Below are 22194 nucleotides of genomic sequence, written 5' to 3'. Positions count from 1 at the left end.
GATTTGGGCTTCCCCCTATTTAGCATGAGATTTCTTTAGGCAAATGTGAGCCCATGAGAACAAAAGTCAAAGCATCCTGTTTTTCATTCACCCTCTCAGATTTAATACTGTACCCACTGTTCATCTGATGTGGCGGCATGATGGGAAATTTCTGAGAACTTCTGAATTCTGATTTCTTCACAAACACACAGTCGGCCTATTGATATTTGCTCAACTTCCGCTATTCTGCAAGGTCTTATGGAACAACTTCTTTTTAATAAGATCATATCTTACTGCAAATCTGCAATGAACCCGAGCAAAACTGCCGATGTTTTCGAGTCTGAAACTAAGAATGACGAACGCGTCCGAGGAAGCAAGCAGAAGAGCTGTCGAATCAGTCAGATGTGTGGGAAAATTTCAACTACGTGTAGTGCATTATGGCTGAAAAAGGAACAGTGTCCTAGAGGTTAAAGCACAGGTCTGCGTTTGGCCTGTGTTTGCATACAGAAAATAACAAAAATATATGAAATACTGGACTGTTTGACCTCTTTTACATTCTGAAATATTTAAAAAAAATGATGAAATGATTTTGATGAAGAGGAAAGGGTTTAGAGAAAATGAAATGAGCCTTGGAGCATTTGCAGAGAATGTATGTTGTAGAAGAATAGTTCAGGAAATTGCTTTACGTTCCAGAACATATGCGCTACAACTTTGGCGACCTTGCCAAATTGTATTTATTTGTTTTTTTGTGAAATTTATGAGCCAACTGTGTGTAATCAGTACAGGCAAACTCAGCACTTTCTTCTCTGTTAAAGAGCAAGATCAAATAGTTCTGTTGGCTTGTTTTAAAGTCTCGTAAAATATCTGCAAGTGGGGTTACACGGTGTATGCGCGTGAGTGTGTGTGTGTTGAATGGAACAATCAGTGATGCAGACACACACGTCTGGTAGCCTACTGCTGCACCATGCAGAGACTGCTTTCCAGTCAGCGTTAGTGACTTCTCACATAAGGCCCCCTCTGCAGACCATGTGCAACCAGTTGAGAAAAGACTGGAGGCTAAACCATAGGAAGATTGCGCGCTGAGCGACTTTGCTGTTTTGCTGTTAGTGCGGTTTGTCCACATGACACATTTTCTGCTTAAAGTTGAACAACTGAGGTGAAGAAAGCGGGTTGAAGAGTTCAACTTGGAATCAGAATGAAGGCAGAGCCATGGGAAGCATGGTCCATCAAAGGTCACTTATACATTCAAAACAAACTCTGCCTCTGATCACTCTGTTCATCCATATTCAAATCAGTGAAGATCCAACACAGAAAAAACAGCTGTTCCCTGAAACCATGCAAGCACTTACTGTAACACTAATGCAGATAAGAAAGGTGATACCCCGTCACCCTGCCAATCATCACACTTTTGTTGTACATGGTGAAAACAATTGCCCTCAGTGAGGCGCAGAGAGGAAAAAATACAGCTCAAACTTAACGTAACCAGATCCCCGTGCAGCTCATGCCGACTTACGAGAAACCCCCGGGTTCTGTGACTTTATGATGAGCAAAAGGGATTCAAGCTTGAGTCTCCTGTTCTCAACTTGATTTTTGTTTGATGTTGCAGTGGATGTTAGAACCAAGAAAAACACTCCAACAACGCACTCTGGCCTCTTTTCTTCTTCCTGAATGAAAACAAAAAGAGGAAGAAGAGTTGAAGCCTGCTCATAACTCGGCCTCTAAAAATGGGATCAAGGCACAGAACAAAAAGGGGGATAAGTGAAGGAAATGAAGAGATGGATGGGGATCCCTTATCCTACAGCCTGCTTTCTGTTAATCACGTTCTTCTGATCACATCACATCCTTTCCACTACCCCTAAGGCCCAGCTATAAAAACCTCTGACTTTGCCACTGTGGGACCCAGTGCTTGTTTGTGAGCTCCTAAAAATCCACATAAATGTTTCCTTTGCTTAATTAGAAATATTCTGTTTTAATTTACATTGCTGCTTTCCTTCTCCAAACTATCACTTTCATTATGGCTTATTTTTTAACTTCTATATGGTCTTAATAATCAACTTTAGGAATTTTGCTCATTTAAGTGTTGATCGTGTCATCAGAGCAGCTCTGGCTTTGACTCTCTGGCTCTGGCTTTTTCCACCACATTCCTTTTAATGCTATATCAAAGTAGGACGTGGGGAATTTGAATGCTGGGTTGTTGTCTTGAATCCTTTGTCTGCTCGTTGCATCAGTCATCATCGGTTTTTAAGTATTTTTTTTTCTTTGTTTGTTTGTTTTCACCCAGGACTTGTTGCATTGCAAAGATAAGATGATCATTGTTACGCACTTCAGCTTCCTCAGTGTCGTAGCAGATCAGTGTATGGTGCAGATAGACATTAGTATGTTCATTTCCTGTCTGAAAACCTCACACTGCGAGCTGACGTTACCCTGTGCTTATTTTGGTGTGAAAAGTGGCTTCCCGCTCTAACTTTAACTCTTACCACTTCCTGCAGACATAGAATAAAAATCAGCCTAACCCTGAGTTTGAAATTGAACATTTTCTGTTTAGTTTGAGTACATACTCCAAGTATATGTTATTGCAAATGATTGGGACATATATTGTACTGCTTTGCCACTGCTGTGCCATGACACTGACCCTATGAACTGTAACTCTTTTGCTCACATTTTACAGATAACGAGGGCACTTAGTAACTTTTGCAGTATTAGTTTAAACACCTGTCTGTGGACTGATGTGGCAAATGAGAATACTGGCATTTTGGCATATTTCATTTCATGTTATTTTCACATGGTTATTAGGACAAACCCCAAATGTTTATCCCATTTTAGGCTCAAAACAGACACGAACAAGGTAGCTGCACATTGAAAGATAATAATAAGGTTTTACTAAGAAGCCAGTGGTTCAATAATTACACTAATCAAGTGTAAATGCTTTTGACAGTTTCTCCTAATCCGGTGAAAAACCTCCTCCAAAGAGTAATGTCAACAGCACTGAGTGTTCTTCTCAGAAACAGCACATGAGAACATGGCCTTTAATGTTGAACCAGGGGCCTCAGCCAATACACACAACCAAATCCAAGGCTGTCCAGAGACCAAAAAGAAAACAAACAAGAACCGAACAGTCACTAGAGAAAAACTCCAAAGGTCCACATCTTCGCCAGGGAATGGGAAGGTCTTATGTGCGCTGCTAGGAATCTCTATCTACTTCCATTTCTGAAGCTTTTTCACATAAATACCAAAGAATGAGGAAGTGATGTGCATGATCATTACAGAATTACTTTTTCACATGTTTAATATAGAAAGGTTACAAAAAAAAGCCAAAGTAAACACAGTGACAGATGCTATTACCCACAAGCGCCATGCTGTGCACTTTCTGTGGTAATCCTGGAGGGGACGGCTTTGTAATATCATTTTCCACATAACAAAAAAAACGTTGCTTTTAACACCTTATTATCCAGACTTGAGTGACTTAGTTCACAGTTATTAGGTGCGATTGGTGTCTTTCATTCACAGCCAGTTACCACCATAACATAGCTAAACAATACAGGCACGTTTTATTTGCCAAATAAAATGTTGTGAAATCTGCAAAGCCTGCTTTAATGGGCAAAAAAACCTAAGAGGGTAAATATGATGAAAACAGCCACTTGAATCTGGGAAAAGTCAGCCTGAGGCATAAATTATTTTCTGGAAGTAGTTGAAGGATAGGTATTCGGAGAGGGGGGGGGAAAAGGATAACTCGGCTCTGCTGTCACTCAGTCGCCAGCTGAGTAAAAGCTCAGAGCATCCTTTCCTGCTGCGCTATACAGCCATTACAAGAGGTGGATGGGTCCTCTTGGAAAAAAGCTCATTTTCAGTGAGGAGATTTTCGAGCAGCTGTTTGCCACGTGGCTTCTTCTAAATAATTAACACAAGCTTTCCACAGGCACTTTCTAAATGGGAATTCAGTTGTTGGTAAACCTAAATAAGCCCAGTTGGTGACTTAATATGCAAGCATACACTGCCTTCAGCATGCTATAAAAAGTCTTGTTAAATTTTCACTGCTCTGGCAGGTGAAACCATGTGTCAAGAATTTAAACATTTAATATCTCAATACCTGTGAAAAATTGCTTAAACGTGCAAGAGGACTTTGTGTCACTCTTTCCGTTGTCTTCAGCTCCCGTTGAAGCCCATCGCTCTCTGGCAGTGAAAAGCAGGATGGCAGTTGTGAGCATATTAGCGTCAGGAACAAGTCTGACGCACTTCCTAGTCAGTGAAATGAAGAAAAATAAAAGGCAGTTAAGATGGATGGGTTTCAGGTCAGACTCTGGGCTGGAGATGAATGCTCGATTAATAAAAAATACAGAGTTGATGAGAGGGAGAAATGTCAAGACAACTACTGGGACATTAATCTATCACATAGCTTACGTGACCACTCATACTTGACATTACAATGGCACAAAAGACTGAATCATAGTTCACCTTCAGTGCAAGAGGACAGAATGCAAACAAAATAAGCTGCAGCTTTTTTTGTCTTCACACTTCAGTGGTCACATTGAAATGACGTCACCACTGGACCAACTTCAGAAACAACTTGCCTTTGTGCTCCAATTTTTTATCGATCCAACTAGAGAGCCCTGAACAGCTCTGGAGAGATCCTGAAAGTACAGCCACTACCAGGAACACCTAATCTGCTTCTCTTAACTCATTCACTGCCAGCCATTGGCAGTGAATGAGTTAAAAGCTCGCATTTAAATATTTAAATACTGCTCGCTGCGTTTAGCGTTCTAATTCGATGCAGGTGTGAAAGTTCCTGGCAGCGGTCATGCTTTCTGAATATTACCATGTTCCTCATGCAAACTACTGCACCATCAGAGACATTTTGGGCAGCGCACATGGTGATGGAAAGTTATACAAATATCTCATATGAACCCACTTAAATATGCGGGGACAGGCGGCTGCTGAGATTCAAACTCTGAGATGTGCCTTCACACTTTCCTTTTGATTCAGCATTAGGTGCACTTCGGCACATTATTTTTTTTGCTGCTCAGAAATCCCCATTAACAGAACAAAAAGGTAAAAATTTCAAGAGCTCAAAGACATTACTGCCACTGCGAGAATGTGATTACTTTCTAAACAGCCAACCACATATTCATCCCCTCTAAAACATTTGCTTGTAAACTATCTTCCTGCTAAAGACACTGACCTGTTGACTGACACGTAAGCGCACACATACACACGCACACTTTTCAGTGCCTGTGGCTGTGCTGCTTTTGGAGAAAGACCAGAAACAACAGAAAAGCTCTGACATGGTTGTTTGCACCTTTGGCTGCTGATTACCGCACAGATAGTTCCAGGAAGAATAACATGGCTTATCACAAGTTTCTCAAAGTGATCACTCCACTCTGCAAATACAATCTCTTTATTAAAAAAATAAGAGATCTCCAGATTAAGGCGCTCTGGAGTTTCTATGGTGTTGCGTTTTAGCAGATTAACCATTTAAATCTATCAGTTGTAGAAAAGTATTCTTTTAGTTGTGATACTGACGATTCCTTGATTTAGAGCATTTCATGTATGCAGAAAGTTACATGTGACAACATTAAAACAAAAAACAGTATAACATTTACATTTCTTATTTGTTTTCACCTTTTTTTTTCACACGCAATCGTGAATCAAGGGCTTAAATGTGCATTTTGGCAGCATGTGACCCAGTCTGTTTAATGTCAGATACAGATGTGCCGTGGCGCTTTCCAGGGAAAGAAAAAAGACAGGCAGTATGTCTAAGAGCAGCATACCTCCTGTTTTCCTGGACTTTTATTGAATGATGAAAAGTGAAGAACAAACCTGGATTTCATAAAATGTCTCTCCCTGATAATGAACTGCTGGATGTCTTTCTGACGCCTTGTCTGCATGAACCACTTCCATCCCCTCCCCCATAATAATTCTTTTTAGGTAAGTGCAGAAGAAGCCAGAGTTTTGATAAGCCACGCAGGCATCACCTCCTTCTTGGTTGGAGCCCTAGTCTTCCCTTATCAGGCAGTCATCTGGCAAAGGGAACTATCTGGGGAAGGACTGCTGGAGCCAAACAGACAAATAGCCGCCCAGAGAAGAATGGCTGCTTGCTATTGCAGTAGCTGACGTGGACCTACGTGTGCATCCCACACAGAAGCCCGTGCTGCTGGAGGCCCTAGAGATGCTTGTCTAACAGCCTGCAAGTGAACCTCGACATCGACTCTGAGAGTGGAGAAGTGAGCAGTATTTTGTTCCAGTAATCAGTGTTAAATGGGATGGAAATGTACACAAACTGACAAGTACATATGGGGATAGGCAGACTGATACACAGATGCAGACACACACCACAAGGAAACATTTAAAGTGAGGTCATACAGTGCAAACCTCTTTCATTATGATATAACAATCGGAGATGAGAAGAAATTGGGCATTTTTGTGGGTTTCACAGATTGTCCTCTGATGTGACAAAAGACCGCATAACATGACAAATGCAGGGTTCATAAGGAGCAATGTTAGTTTATATTAGGTATGGATATGTTTATTGGGCATGACTCCATTTTTACTGGCTCTGCAGCCACTCTTTCTACGATAGTTTTGTCTTTTCATTGCAAATTAATTGCAGACTAGAGCATACCACAGGCGAAAGAGTAATGGAAACACTCATTAGGATGGATCTTGACAGCAAAACTTTCCAAGTCTGGGTAGTGGTGGTGAGCAGATAAATGGAAAACTCACGTTGTGAATCCAAACGTCAGCCGAGTCTCACTCTCTCTCTCCCAAGTACGTGCCCTAGATGAAGTCATCATTACTGCCCCGTGCCGATACCAGTGCCCCAAAACTGTTCTCTCAGCAGTGTCCACAGTGTACGAGTGGCATTTCATGCCAGATATGTCCAGCATGTGGATGAGAGAAGCTATTTATCAGGTCTAGAGAGGGAAACATTCCTTCATTCCTCCATCCATTTTCTCCCAGATCTCTTGATTACATAATAAGGATGCAGACTCAACATACTTATACGCCATCTGCAAGAATCATTAGAGCTACGTGAAAAGAAAAATTACGTGCAGTTCAAAGTATGGAAATTAAACAAAATGGGCCAAACTGGGAATCTGTGATGTGGCAATAGAGCAATATTATGCCTCCTGGCGCTGGTTTACATAGAAACTAATTGGTGCTGATTAAATGTGAAAATATTTATCTGGAAATAAAATAATACATTTCTTTCATATAGATGGTTATGCTTCTGGCGAGAAGTTAAGTTGCATTAACAGTACTGTACTCTGGTTGTTTGCCGTTGCCTGACATCTAGTGGGCATTGTGAAAAATCATGATGACAATAGTGTTTTCCACATGTGCAGCTCAACCTCACTTTACCACAGAATGAGCATGGTGAATGAATCTGCGATGGGATCAGCGTTTAAAAATAAGGTTGGGTTCCTCCTGGTTTTGCAATAGAAAAAATAACAAAGTGGCAGTGATTCTGACATTGGGCCCCACCTCGAGACACTTTAAGCCTTGCCTGGTCAGGCTTTATGGAGACTTGAGCTCTCGCTTTTTCAAAAATGACTACAGTACTCTGTACTGGTTTTAAATATTGAAAGGATTATGGATACAGATTGAAGATGATTACTGCTGCTGTTCTAAGAAAATTTAGTACAAAGGAATTCATGTTCAGGTGAGGGCCACAGTCCTTCTACAACAGTGGCTCTCAAGCTGATACGGCATAAAGGCATGAGGCATGGATGACCATAAAATATATATAAATAAATAAATAAATAAATAAATATATATATATATATATATATATATATTTTTTTTTTTTTTTTTTTTTTTTATCAAGTGAAATAACATTAACCCTTACATACTGTTCTTATTGTATGCCTTCACAATATGTTTTTTTCTTTTTTTTTTACCCAGGTCTAAGAATTCCCTCATAATAATTGTCTATAACTAATTTCAAACTGCAGGTCTGTTTAGAATGCATTACTAGCCTGTCTGACATCAATAAATGGAGTATTAATCCTTAATTAATGTTTCCAAGAGCAGGGAGAGTTTATTTACTTTAAGGTTTTACAAGAATTGTTTTTTGTCAGAAAACATCATCATGTCCTGTTTTCCCTAAGACCTAAAAATACAACAGCTATAAAGATTACATGATGAGATGCAAAATCTATCTGTGTGCCAGTTGAGAACCTCAAATAACATGCATGTTTTGGACTGTGGGACGAAGCCAGAATATCTACCCAGATATGCAAAATACACACAGGCAGGATGTGAAACTGTAATGCTTTTCCTGGGAAGCAACAGTGCTGACCATCCCACTTTTGTTCTGCCCTATTTCAAGTCCTGTGTCTGTGTGGAAGCACCATCTTTCAAGGCACACTCTGACCTCTGTTTCATGGGTGGATCATATATGATCACTCTTGGCTTTTTACTAATTCACTATTCAAAGATTCCACCGTGATTCTTCAGAGACCAGCAGGTTCTTGTCTCTGAAGGAACCAATATGGCAAATGCTGTGGGAATGCATACAATTCTAATGACAGTGTCAAGATCAACCACTGTTCCATTAAAAATATGCACAGCCATAATATGTATAGTTTCACAATTTCACAAACATTCTTCTAAAATCACAATTTTCCTTGATTTGACCCACATTTGACATTTGTGTCTGTCTAAAATTTAAGCAGGTACTGGTCAAGTTTGACTCAGAGCAGTCTTAAGGTGCAGAAATGTGCAGCTCCTGTACAACCTTATGAAATGTTTATGTATATATATATATATATATATATATATATATATATATATATATATATATATGTATATATATATATATGTATATATATATATATATATATATATATATATATATATATATATATATATATATATATATATATATATATATATATATATATATATATACACACACACACACACTTACTTGTAAATAAATGTACTTGTGTGTTTATTCCACTATAACTTAATGTGGATTTCCCTTTTTTCTGTTGTGTAAGATTTGAACGCTTAAAGCACGTTTCCATGCATAGAAATAATAAAGACCGTTTTTTAAAGTTTTGAAAGACCTTTTTTCTGGAGGGTTGAAGTTTTTTTGTTTTGTCTCAATCTTATATATTGTGATTAGTGAAAAGTGAGAGACTGTTCAAAAGATACTATCTGTAGTTAGTTACCAGCTCTTCTGGTGAACATATTAAACTTAATAATTTATTGTTTATTGCTGTCAATGAAGATTCACTACAAAGAAATGCGAATCGCTGTACAAAACAAAAGAACAGCCAGAATTATTTGCCTTTGGGGTTTTCGGATATATTTCAAGGACGGACTGCCCGGTGCTGCACTATTTACTGTCCGACAAGACAAGTTGACGCCAAGCTAATACCTTAAATTAATTTTCCAGTGTTATTATTTTACATGGAGAGCGTGGAACATGAAGATACCAAAGCAAATGCTCCTTCAGTTATCGACCGATATTACACACGCTGGTACAGAGCCGGTAAATAACGTCCATGTGAACGTGTCTCATCTATACTTGCTAAGTAGCTAAGCTAAGTGAGCTAACGTTAGGTGAACTTAAGTGTTCAGGGGGAGATGGCGTTAACTTTTAGTTTTAGTCTGAATAGATGGGGTTTTTTTTATTTTGCTTTTAATGTCACGAACACCTTTTTTCATTTTTTGTTTTTAGACATGAAGGGAAAGCCATGCGAGGACCATTGCATCTTACAGCATTCAAACAGGTAACAGGAGGTTGACCAAGTGACCATGAGTCACACCAATTGCTATGATTCACTGTATGTTAATGGCCCTTTTGTATGTTTGATTTGGCTAAGATTTTACGCTGGATGCTCTTCCTGACGCATGAGAGAAGACAGGTGGTGAATTAGGGAGTGAGAATAGCCATGAAAAAGATGAAGAGTGGAAAGGAAGTTGGTCCAGAAGACATACCCGTGGAGGTATGGAATTGTCTTGGACTAAGATTTGTTTGGCACGATCTTGGAAAGTCAGAGAATACCTGAGGAATACAGAAGACGTGTATTGGTACAGATTTTCAAGAACAAGTGTGAGCTTTAGTTACTGCAGAGGGGTAAAGTTGATGAGCCAAACCATGAAGATATGGGAAAGATTTATTGAAGCTATGTTAAGAAGAGAGGAAGTACGCTAAGAAAGAGCACTACAGTTACAAATATGCTTTGAGAGTGATGGAGGAGTACAGGGAAGGTCAGGAGTTGGATCAAGAAAAAGAATGTGATACAGTGCCAAGAGATGAAGTGCGGTACTACATGAGGAAATCAGGGGTAGGAGAGAAGTATGTGAGAGTGGTGCAGAACATGTATGAGGACCGGGAGACAACAGTGAGGTCTTTGGTAGGACTCGCAGATGAGTTCAAGGTAGCAGTGGCATGGCATGACATCACCACTCTGAGCCCCTTCCTTGTTTGCAGTGGTAATGGACAGGTTCACAGATGAGGTCAGCCAGGGGTCTCTGTGGACTATGATGTTTGCAGACAACATTGTGCTCTATAGGGCGCAGGTGAAAGAGAACCTGATAAGGTAGACATACGCATTGGTGAGAAGAGGGATGAAAGTCAGTTGACGCGAGACTTGATATGTGTGTGAATGAAAATGAAGACAGATGGAAAGATGAACATGCAAGGAGTAGAGGTAGTGACAGTAGAAGAGTATAAATACCTGGTGTCAAAAGCAACAGACAGCACAAAAAAGAGGTGAAGAAGAGAGTGCAAGCGGGGTGGAGATGAATGTCAGAGGTGATTTGTGGCAGAGTGATAGCAGCAAGAGTGAAAGGGAATATTTTTCTGATCGTAGTGAGACCTACTATGATGTATGGTTGGAGACGGTGGCTTTGACAAAAAGACAGGAAGCTCTGAGCTGGAGGTGTTAAGATTTTCATTGGGAGTGACCTGAATAGACAAGATTAGAAATGAGTTCATTGGAGGGACAGTTCAAGTTGAGTGGTTTGAAGAAACCCCTAAAGGGAACAGCTAAAAGAAGAACAGCAGCTTAATGTATTTTGTAGGCCTGATCATGACTAAGTGGAAGTTTTCTCAGGAAAGAAATTGAGAAAATGGGGAATAATAATAATTTGATTCTACATTACACTGTATTTGTTACACAACATAGTCCCTGCTCGGTATGAGTGATTTATATCACTTCTACATCAGTATGTCGCTAGAGAAATATAGATTTTAAAAGGCGCTTGATAGATTCTTAAAATGTTTTTCTTGGCAGAATATGTGTCATCACTTTAGCAGAGACTCACCCAATTCTACAAAACGGACGCACAATCAAAAGCATCAATTACCAGATCAGTAATGGCTGCAGTCGGCTGGAAAATAAAGTCTCTGGGAAGTCCAAGCGGGTAAGTTAATAAAGCTCTGGATTTTGGTCTGTGTGCTCGTACATTTATCCTAACATTCCTTTTTTGGCCTGTACGACAGGGGGGACAGTTCCTTACTGATTTTGCACCGTTATGCAGGATAACATGCACAGATGAAACAGAGTACACAATCTACAGGTAAAAGTCTGTCTTTGACTGTTAAAGTATATATTTATCTTCCACGTGCTCATACATCTTCATCACTGGCTGTTTTAGCTGCATTCGGGGTCGTCTTCTGGAAGTCAATGAGAACATTTTAGAAACTCCGAATCTCTTGCTGGAAAAGGTAAAACCTACAATTTTACCTTACACATGTAAATGTAAAGTACATTACATGTCATCTTTAACATGTCTCCATCTGCATACTATTACTGCGTACTGTACCTTTTTTTTTTTTTTCCTGTTAAACACCCTTACATGAGTAGTTGACATTAATTTAGCATACCTGATGGTGACACGGCTTCATATGCCTATGAGGAGATTAGATAACACTAGTAAAGGTTCATAAACACATGTAACAATGCTTGGTTTGTCAAATCTCTACAGCCATCCACCGAAGGATACATCGCCGTCATCCTGCCAAAGTTTGAAGAGAGCAAGAGCATCACAGAAAATCTTCTAAACAGAGACGAGTTTGAGAACATCGTCTCCAAACGCAGCTCTGCCCAGTCCCAACCATCTTGACAGTTCCCCACATTCCTGCCTTATTCAAGCCCGTTCTATTGTGGGAGAGTTTCTTTCCCTCATGCACTTAAAAGTTAGAAGACTGAAAGGCTTTTGTTTATAATGAAGCACTGTGTATCTAGGTTATTCTATATTTTTCCTTTTTTTTTTCTTTTTTTTTTTAAAGTGTTTAACATTTTAAGGATCCAAGAAGCAGTCAGATTTCAAGTAATTTGTCTATGCTTGGATTTGCCAATTTGATAAATATAATAAGGAACTAGTAGAACGCATGAACAGTGGCTTTTATTTTCTTGTTACATACTAATCATGAGTTTGAAGTATTTCTGTCGAATATAAAGAAAGACAAACAATAATTTAAGAAAAATATTGTTTATTTTTTTGTGTCACTTTTATTAACCTTTGAATCGTCAAAAGAAACGGTGGTCCAAAACTAGATACGATTTCGTCACATCTCTGGCGACACTACGTTACCCAGCAGTCTTAGCTGCTCTCACACTGTACAGTGATTCTCTAAAGCTTCCTGTGTGGTTATACATTTCATTCATTCTAACTCCCTCTCCTAGTACCAAAGTGATTACCTCGGGATACATATGCTTCAAGTACCAAGTAATATATACCATTTAATACATAATGGTCTGTTAGGCAGCTTCACAATGATAGTCTTCATAACAAGTACACTTCAAGGTTCCACTTTACACGTGTGCCAGTTCAAACTTGTTTCATTTCTTTGAGAGAAAGTATGCCATGTAGACTGGTTCGTATAATTCTCAGGACAATATAAACAGAGGTTCGATCAAGTCGAGAAACCCGGCTTAAATAAAAGTGTCTCCATTAACACTGGAGGACTATGTTTTATATTTTATAACAGTAAGAAGACGCAAGAACAATCGTATTTGGCATTTGTTTTTGTTTTTTTTTTGTTTTTTTGCATTTTCCTACTAGCATGGCACATGGGGAATGTCGTACAATAATGGCTATTAGACATCCATTGCATGTTATGTAGTGTGGTCAGCTTGTAAAACCTAATGTAAATGAGGTGCTCAATATAATGCAAGTGATCGTGGTGTACTGCTGTGGCGCGCATTACAAAGAAAGTGTCACATTACAAGGCTGTGACCACAGGAGACTCAAACACGGGGGTTTGGTAATGATGGCGTCATGCATTGTGGATCTTAATTTTACTTTTTTTTTTTTTTACATAACTTGTGCAACACAATTACAGAACACCACAAAACACAGAGGCTTGTCACACAGAGGCACATAGTGAAGATAGATGTATGGCTGAGCTGAGCATCAAGTGGAGTTCTCTCCTGACTTTTAATTAGTTTATTAATTCAGAAGCAAGAAAAAATATTTAAAAAAAAATCAGGTTTGTGACAGGCCTCACTTTTTTTGAAAACTTTTTTTTGTGTGTGTGTAGTAATAACTCCATCTTGTGGACTGGGGTGGAACTGGTGCTTCAGGTGAAACGCTACCTTGGATTAAATCAACCTCAGTGGGAAAGAGAGCATAGACTTGCTTTTCCTTTTTTTTTTTCCTTGTGCAAACATCATCCAGGCAGGAAATGCAAATTCCGGTTGAGCCAAGTCAACCATCTTTACCAGACTAGTACTGAATGACGGATGGGGGTGGGGACTGGGGCTATTTCTAAGATCATATTTTCTCCAGAGAGGTGAGGTCAGCTATGTGCTGCTTTATCGGGAAGAGTGGACAAAGGAAGAGATTGCCTGGGATTATTTGCTCTCAAGGAGGTTGAGACCAGCCATGTGCTGCTCCAAAGATTTAACGCCAAATCCGTTGCTGTTCTTGGTGTTGAGAGCTCCTTCCTCTTTGACAGGTGTGGATGAGTCTTGCCTTTCTCTCCAATCCTGCGGGGAACTGAGGCTGTTCCTCTCTGACTTGTACTGAAAGTAAATGACACAGGAGAGTAAAAGTGAAAAAACAAACAAACGGCAAAATACAATGGCTCGTTTCTAACTGTTTATACACACAAAGCTGGCATAATCAATATTTTTATATGAAATATTGATTGCTTGTACTGGAGTCAGTTCTTTTTATGTTGCTGTGTTTATGTTATTAAAAAAAACCAAAAAAACTACATCACCAAGCTTTTTTTTTTTCAGATATTAGTTATGGAAATCTATACCATCTCTGGATGCAACTTTAAAGCGTCTTGAGGCAACTGTTTTATAAATAAAACTGAATTTAATTGAACTCACTACCTAGCCGGTAACATAGCACTCCTTCACGCGCTGGTGTAGATGCGGTCACTTGTGGCTCTCGAAAATCATGATGTGTTGAACTTAAAGCCCAAAGAGTGGCTTCGAGTAAAAAGTTGCCAATGCCAGCTGCAGCTTGCTGCTTACAGTCTACGGTTTGATCTTGTGAATGTGCTTCAGTGGCAATCAGTCCAACAACTGACACCTTTTAGCTTCAACAAGGATTTCAGCTCAAAATCGCAGACACTTACCAACTCACTGGAGACTTTTTTGATAGACAGCAAAAAAAGGAGGCAAAGATATTGACCATCCCCTGCAAAACATAGCTAGAAATGAACACAGGCGCTGCTGTATATCTGCTGCGTGCTAAAAATAAAAGGTACATGTTTGCAAGTGTCAGCGTGCTGTGATGTTTGCATATGTATCTGGATAATAAGATCTCCAAGCTTTTTCTATACTTTCGTATATATGTTCAAGCTGCCTGTCAATAAAGTGTCCAGGTCAGTGGATGTCACCTTTCTATTGAGCTTGTTAAAGCATGGCAGGAGGGAGAGGACCACACTCAGGATGCTCCTGGTTGCCTGAATGAATGAGTCCACCTGAAAGCACAGACGTAAAATAATACATCACTAAGGGTCCACGCATAGAGATTCACTGCAGCAGCAGCACTAAACTACACTGACCCTGTAATTTAACGTTTCCTCATCCATGTCCTACCAACCCCCGTAAGACAGGCTCTCTCTACCGTTCGAGATAAATGATACGGTCGATGTGAAGGTAAAGAGATATAGAGGCGGGAGCCAATACATATAAAAGAGGCACTAATTAATCAGCCTTGAGCATGCTACTCTTCATCGTGTCCTTTTGATTCCAAACCAGCGCCTTTATTACAAGGTGAGCAAAGGCAGCTCATCCCCGTCCAAGGTGCTCATTAATTCCTCATAGACATTCATTAACCCAGCATCCTGCGTTAGATGTTCGTATTACTCAAAGATAACTGAAAGATTATTCTGAAGCCAGTAATGAACACAATTAGTCATGCCCTATTGTGTGTTCAGCGCTTTAATGATACCCATTGGTTGTTGGGGTGATAGTTGTGATAGTGTCAGAGCTTCTTCGGTCCTTCAGTGGAAACACTCTTTATCTGCTTTGTTCGATCTCTGTGATATTACTTATTTAACGTCCACCAAACCGAACAGACTTCAGGCAAAAATAAGTAATTGGTTTTCTTTTTTTCCTAATAAAGAGTGCAGACACTAACAAGAAGAGAGATAAAAACACAGACAGGTGTAGTATGGTTACCTTCTGGAAGGTGGCAGCCTTGCCCTGTACAGGAGTCTTAGCCCCCATCTGCAGCTGTTGGCACAAAGCCAGCAGCTTCTCCATTTCTGTCATCACCACAGTCTTTTCCTCATCAACCAACTGGAACAGAGAGAGGTACACACAGAGGGAGGGTGGGATGTCTTTCAGAACAGAAGACACTGTTTTATAACGGCACTTCGCTGGGAGAGTTAATATGTGCAGACGTTGATAGATTTACTGAACGAGATTCACAGGGCTCGTGGTCAAATACAAATTAAGCATCGGGAAAAGGAGAAGTGGATTAAAGAAAAAGACGTTTTTTTTAAAAAAAAAGGGCTGCTTGATGTAATCCATCAGCAATAGCCATGATCTGCTGCTTAAGTCTGTTATCCATCCGAGTTAATCCCCAGATCGTAGTCTACACAGATACATGCCACCAATGACCCAAGACCTCAATCCCTTGTCATTCATGCCCAGCAACAACATATAAAACCTCTTAAACCTTAGTAAGAAAAAAAATGCTTAATCTCATCTGCATAATTAGAGCTACACAGATGTGCTTTGTGTGTTTGGTGCCAAAGAACTACAGGAGTGGAGGGTGAGACAGAGGGACTCCATTAGCACCAGTTTGTTTGATGTAATTAATCAGAAAGCATGAAGGAAGCTGAAGAGCCGGGCCTCCTGATTATGAATTGCTCCTGGGCGGTCGCAGTCAACCCACCTCCCCCTCCGCTCTCACCCCCCTCTGCCCATTCACATGTGCGCAAACACACGCAGCCTCGGACACACGGCGGTGACAAATGGCAGTCGTTAAAGGCTGTCAAAAGGAGCCATTTAATTAAACTTGGAGGACCTGAGGAAGAAGTTTGTTGAGAGCTAAAAGGAAGGAAAGCACCAAGGCTACTTTTGTTGAAACTGGAGTCTGAGAGGAGGACAAGAGGATGGTGAAAGTGTGTGACAGCCTTAATTTCCTGCTCTCGCTGTGTGATTTATAAGCCAGACCTGGCACCATGGCATGCCACAACGTGTGATACGGGTGTGTATTAGTATCGGAGGGTGTGTGTGTGTGTGCACACAGAGTTGGTTAGTATCTCCCCATTTTCAGGAGAAAATAAACAATTCTTTCATTATAGCTTTGCTATAACGATCTCCTTAGCTCTGTCTTACTACGCTGCAGCCAATCACATGCTACAAGACAAGCAAGAAAATACTGTGCATAAAGTGAACTTCTCTCCTGGTTCATACTCAACTGTATTCATTTTATTTCTACTTGGAAAAAAAACCCTTTTGTTCTTTATATTAGATTTCTTTATAAATGCCTACTGTAGAAAAAAAACATTATTTGGAATTGCATTATATGAATCGTTGTGCTTTGGTGTGTTCAAGATAGATTAATTGCATGGGAATATACCTGAGAGGAAAAAGTGCGGAGAGATGAGCACAGCTGGAGCCCCTCTTCAGAAAGAACCTTAAGAGTAGGTCAGAAAAGAGACAAAAATCAAACAACTTGCACACACACACAGAAGAAAAACTAAAGCTCTCTTAACTAAAAAGAAGCCTAGTCAGTAAATACTATGATTTTTCTTGGCTCTTCTTATCAGTGTGCCTTCCCGTCTCTTTCCCCTCTCGCTCCTCTTCCTCGCTTATCTCCCCTGCTCAACACAAATTGAATAAATCCTGTCTGACATTTCGGTCCCTGATTCTACAAATGACTGTACATTACTGGCAAAGATCCCAGTTCAATAGGAAACACTCGTACGCACAAACCTTGTTACACCATGTGCCAGAGATGGCCGGGAATCTGCCACGCTATATTCCCACTGCACTCATAAATCCCCGTAATGCCCGGTGAAATCTGCATTTCAGGGTCGTGAATGAAGGGATCCTTGCATTTACTAACCTATCGATCTGCGAGCTTCAGCGTGTATCAGGTGGAACGGGACGATAGATGCGTTCATTTACAACTTCAATAAAATAGAAGGAAAACAAACAGAGCAAGCTTAATGAAAAATACCTCAGCTTGATGAAAAAGATCTAGCGTTGTTTTCAACAGTCCCTCCCCTCTGTGGATCAATCATGCAGGAAATAATAAAGAGAAGCTCGGATTAGAAATATGCACAAGGGCAAACATCTTCCAAAGCAATCAACTCTGTTTAGAAAATATCTGTGAAAATACAGTACCGTGCAGAAGTCTTGAGACAAGCCACATTTCTTTAGAATTTGCTTCAAATGACTGAAATGTTCTTGTAAGTTTTTAAAGGTGGTCTTGAGCAATAGTTCTCCAGGCTTTCTGAAGGTCTCTAAAAGTTGGTTTTTTGGACATTGGCTGCTTTTTCACTCATTTCCAGTCCAGTCCTTGTACCGGACCATTTTCAGTACAATGTTTTTGCTGTTTATTTGTTAATGGACGTTACACTTTATGAATCATTTAAGCATAAAAAGTCACCTAAATCAAGCGATGAACCAGTGTTGCATCTGCACATAACTGACAACTTAGCAAATTGTGTTTTTAGACACTTTGTTACTAGCAGCCTGTTGGAAAATTTAAAAAAAAAAAAAAAGTTCCCATTTATAAGTCGAATCCAGAAAAAAAACCGTCAAAGATAACACAGTCTGACAGGCATGAAATAGCATTTTTGCACCAAGAGAAGAAATAGCACGGCTAAAAAAAAATACTATCTACAGCAGATGAAAAGTAGCTCAAAGTCGTGTCTTTAAGAAATGGGAACAAAACACAACCCAAGACCTGAGATGCATCTGGACCTTGTTCTTGGTGGAAGTGTGTCTGTCAAGGCAATCCTTCAAGAAGGGAAAGTGGGATAAAAGACTGAGGTGTGCTAAATTACACAAGACCTCAATTGAAAAATGAGTGACAACGGGTCTTATAGTGTGGTAAATGGTAAATGGATTGGTTCTTATATAGTGCTTTTCTACTTTACTAGAGCACTCAAAGTACTTTATATAACATTCACCTCCATTCATATGGCACTTTTTTCTATGCCTAAGTACTTTCTAACTTTCACGCTGCAATGAATGCATTTGGAGAACAACCTGGGATTTAGCATCGTGCTCAAACTCCTGAGCTACAGCCACCCCAAGAGAGTGATGAATCAAAATTTGAATCTAATGGCTCGAATCACTGTCGATATGTACAGAGGAAGTCAGAAGAGAGCTACAACACTGAATGTCTACATTCATCTGTAAAAACACTGCTGTTGTTGGGTTTGGGGATCTTCTTAAAACACTAAGATCAATGATTAATGGTCTTTGATCAGTCACTTGGATAAATGACGAAACATTTCTCCCACTGAAAACGCTACGTCCAGATGAACAGAATCAACCTTTTGGGAGTTATGAACACAGTTCACGTTTTTGCAGTAGCATTTGGGAAGTGTCTGAGTGGCTTCAGTTTCATTTTTCAGCACGATAATGATCACAGACACATTTTCCTAGCAAAATATAAAGAGTGGTGGCTCAAGACTTTTGCTCTGTATGTCTCTTAAGAGATTAACGGGGATGATTAAGGGGATTGACAACACTGAGCTTTAAAATAATATAAAAAAAATTTGTGTGCATGTGTCAGTGCGATACTAGAAGGCTACCTGGTGAACAGGTACATGTTGTAGGCCATACTGGCGAGGCTCTGGCTCTGCCGGACAATTTCATGCTCCTGGTCCTCCCACTTTTCCACCTCTGTGTCTACATCTGACGACAGAAGACGAAGTTCCAGACCCAGCTTGGCCATACTTGTCTGCTCCTGGGCACGCAGAAGCGCAAAAGGAAAAAATAAATAAATAAAAAATTTAAAAACCACACAAATCTTTTTGATGAAGTGTAATTGATGTCTTTTTAAAAGTGTATATTAGCCAGCATGGTACTTTTCACTTGTTTACACACTCGGAAAGCCTGTAATCAGCATAATCCTGCTTTCTGTGGCGGTACAGCGTGTGAAAAAGTGCTGCCCAACAAAATTGCAGCACATTACCATACAAACTCGATCAATTCTTCAAGAGAGTGACACAATGTTTCCTAGAGATGAATATACTGCTGCCAAAAGACGGTACAAGATGAGACGTGATGTATTGTGCTGAAAGCCCGAGGATTTGGTGGTGTGTGCGCTACCTCTGCATCCAACTTGACAGCCTTGGCAGTCTTCATGTTCGCCAAGTGCTTCTGTGGAGAAAAAGAGAGCGGTATTAATCAGAGGATTACAAACGTTTGTATCATTGAGACATTTATGAGGATGAATGGTGTGACACTCACCCCAGGTCTAGGAAGTGACAAATAAGGCCTTTTGTCTCCTAGGAAGAAAGAGTTATTGTTGTTATAAGGACAGCGTGTAAAAGTACTTGGATCTAACTTTCAAACAAATACGTGCACACAGACTTCTGCGCAGCACACGTGAATACACTCGAGTATCTACTTTCTGTCTCTGCGTGTGTGACCGAGTGTGCAAACAGCAGAGCTCGTCAGAGCGGTTGTCCATGACTCGGACACTTCTGGTTATTGGCACAATAATAAATAGAGAAAGTGTAAAGAGGTGGAATGAATACAGGGATGTTCAATGGCATTGATGTTACTCCTTTGATAGAAAGCTTCCCACAGTCTGTGATGACTAATTTTGAAAAGATACATTCATACTGCCTGCCTTAAGTTTTATTAATACAGCTGAAAATTTCAAGAAGAAAATGATTCATCAAGGTTTCTCATAGAATTGGATCTTCTTTTCTTTCCTTTCTTTTTTTTGTCCCCCCCCCAAAGTTAAGACACCACAGATGGCACATTGACCTCTACTCCCTTGCCCTTTATAACTCACCCATACTTGTACTCTCCTTTTACCACAACTCACCTGAATGGACACAGACAACCAATGAAGTGATTTCAACTGACCTCGCCTGCCTTCAAAGACGTCGTTGATCTCTCTCAGCAGCAGAGCCATGTCACAGAGCTGCGACTCCCAGGCCTCGCAGAACACCTCCAGGTTCTCCTTTGCAATTTTACTAGATGGGTGGAGAGCCAGCGTCTGGGCTGCTGAGATGATCTGAGCAGAAGAGTGAACAATTCTGATACATTCTACATTCATACATATGCTGCTGTTGATCTAAAATGTAAACCAAGTGCCTGTGAATGAAGCTCATAAATTGAGCTTGTATAACTGTTAAGTATTTAAGGACTTATCATCATAAAATGGGTTCAGGCAGCTAAGTACAGTTCAGCATGAGTCACGCTGAAGCGGTTTCACACATATGTAGCAATTTATATCTACACTTCTGGTCCTGACATCAAACTGACGTACGATGTTCGAAAAATTTGACAAATATGAAACATGACCACCAGCGCACTTATTCACCACCTCCCTTCCCCCAATGTCCATCCTCTACAGTGTAGTATTTAATAGCCAATTACCCTCTGGGCCACCCCCGCATTACTCTGGGTGCAGAGAGAGAGAGAGAGAGAGATATCACCACTACCACCATCATGCCGCACGGTTATTGATTGGCTGACCTTTGAACTTAGGAGCGGATTCATTACTGCGGAGTCATGTGGGGCCTGACATTAGCGCTGCAAGGCGGGAACATTCTACATTGCCGGATAATTACGGGCATGGATGGTTTCTAAGAGCAAACATAATTAGATCTGGGATGAGGGACTAAGTGGACAGCATGTTCTCAGCCAAGGACTGAAGATGTGGGAGGAAGACGGAGGAGATGGGAAGTTAAGCGTCTACTTTTCCTCCGTATTAAGAAGACTATTACCCATGTTTGATTTTTACACCTGAACCACAGAATGACCAGTTTGACTTAATAGACACACAATTAAAGTGCTGAATGGAACGACCCGTATCTGCAGTTTAATTAAGTCAACTTTTATTACTTACCAGACTCTTTACTCCCATCTACTGCTATTTACACATTCGGTCAAGGGCGTATATTAATAGTGCTGAATTTAATAAAGTAATTATTTATACGGATAATGTTTAGACAGATTGTGTTACCTGTGGACCAATGACATGGAAGGTCTCCTCAGCGTGTATGCAGGTGATCTCTAATGGCTCTGTGCCCGACACATGGCACAACAGCCGACACGTCTGGAGTGAAACAGATGGAAAATAAAGCTTCTGACATAAAGCATACATGAGGCAATCCCTAAAAAGAGCAGTATGTATACCCCCAGCACAAAAAGTCCACAGCTCTAAATTAAGAATGTGCAATTCTTTTTTTAAAATACTTGACATGTTTGTGTGAAGATTGTGACGATCCAGTTTTGCCCTCTCCCACAATGGTAAACAATCCTTCCAAAAAATTCCTGGCTGCAAATCTGAATCAGCTCCACTTCCATTTAATCACTTCTATTTGGACCAATCTCTTAAAATGAGGCCAACCTGGTGAAGTTTTCATGCAAATCTGTCCTTAATGTTTTTTGAGTAATTGGTAACAAACCTGTCAGATCACATGACCTTGTTGGCAGAGGAACATGCTAACGGCATGACACTCGGCGGCAAAAACGCAATCATTTGGCCAAATGATTAAAATTATAGACAAAAGTCTTGCATAAACTACCCTTTGTGCTCAAGCATTGTGGAATCTCACCTATTAGAAACAAAATCCCTTCCATT

General features: G+C 40.2%; 2 protein-coding genes across 3 annotated transcripts in view; one reads left to right on the top strand and one right to left on the bottom strand.

The window, feature by feature from the left end:
• The first annotated feature begins 9306 nt into the window (after window positions 1-9306).
• On the top strand, window positions 9307-12421 carry abitram (actin binding transcription modulator). Its single transcript, XM_085261356.1, has 6 exons — window positions 9307-9475; window positions 9665-9716; window positions 11226-11355; window positions 11435-11511; window positions 11590-11659; window positions 11920-12421. Exons 1-6 carry the CDS (start codon window positions 9394-9396, stop codon window positions 12055-12057), a joined length of 549 nt encoding a protein of 182 aa, XP_085117482.1. The 5' UTR covers window positions 9307-9393; the 3' UTR covers window positions 12058-12421.
• The window catches only part of ctnnal1 (catenin (cadherin-associated protein), alpha-like 1), a 55616-nt gene continuing 45832 nt past the window's right edge, over window positions 12411-22194 (bottom strand). Inside the window, exons 10-20 of one of the 2 annotated variants that reach the window (XM_085261354.1) lie at window positions 21574-21666; window positions 20469-20619; window positions 19842-19879; window positions 19701-19751; window positions 19181-19335; window positions 17593-17641; window positions 16990-17046; window positions 15579-15698; window positions 14792-14875; window positions 14528-14589; window positions 12411-13961 (exon numbers count right to left, since the gene is read on the bottom strand). In XM_085261354.1, the coding sequence (XP_085117480.1) occupies window positions 13736-13961; window positions 14528-14589; window positions 14792-14875; window positions 15579-15698; window positions 16990-17046; window positions 17593-17641; window positions 19181-19335; window positions 19701-19751; window positions 19842-19879; window positions 20469-20619; window positions 21574-21666 (1086 nt within the window). In that variant the 3' untranslated portion in view covers window positions 12411-13735. The remainder of the gene's footprint in view (window positions 13962-14527; window positions 14590-14791; window positions 14876-15578; window positions 15699-16989; window positions 17047-17592; window positions 17642-19180; window positions 19336-19700; window positions 19752-19841; window positions 19880-20468; window positions 20620-21573; window positions 21667-22194) is intronic. The other variant, XM_085261355.1, reaches the window with a different exon arrangement.

Source organism: Mchenga conophoros, linkage group LG22 (assembly GCF_057382185.1).
Source record: "Mchenga conophoros isolate Kocher_MC1m ecotype Shallow Benthic linkage group LG22, M_conophoros_male_GT1.1, whole genome shotgun sequence".
Taxonomy (NCBI): Eukaryota; Metazoa; Chordata; class Actinopteri; order Cichliformes; family Cichlidae; genus Mchenga; species Mchenga conophoros.
The sequence above is the reverse complement of the archived record's forward strand: the minus strand, read 5'-3'. Positions and strand labels throughout refer to the sequence as shown.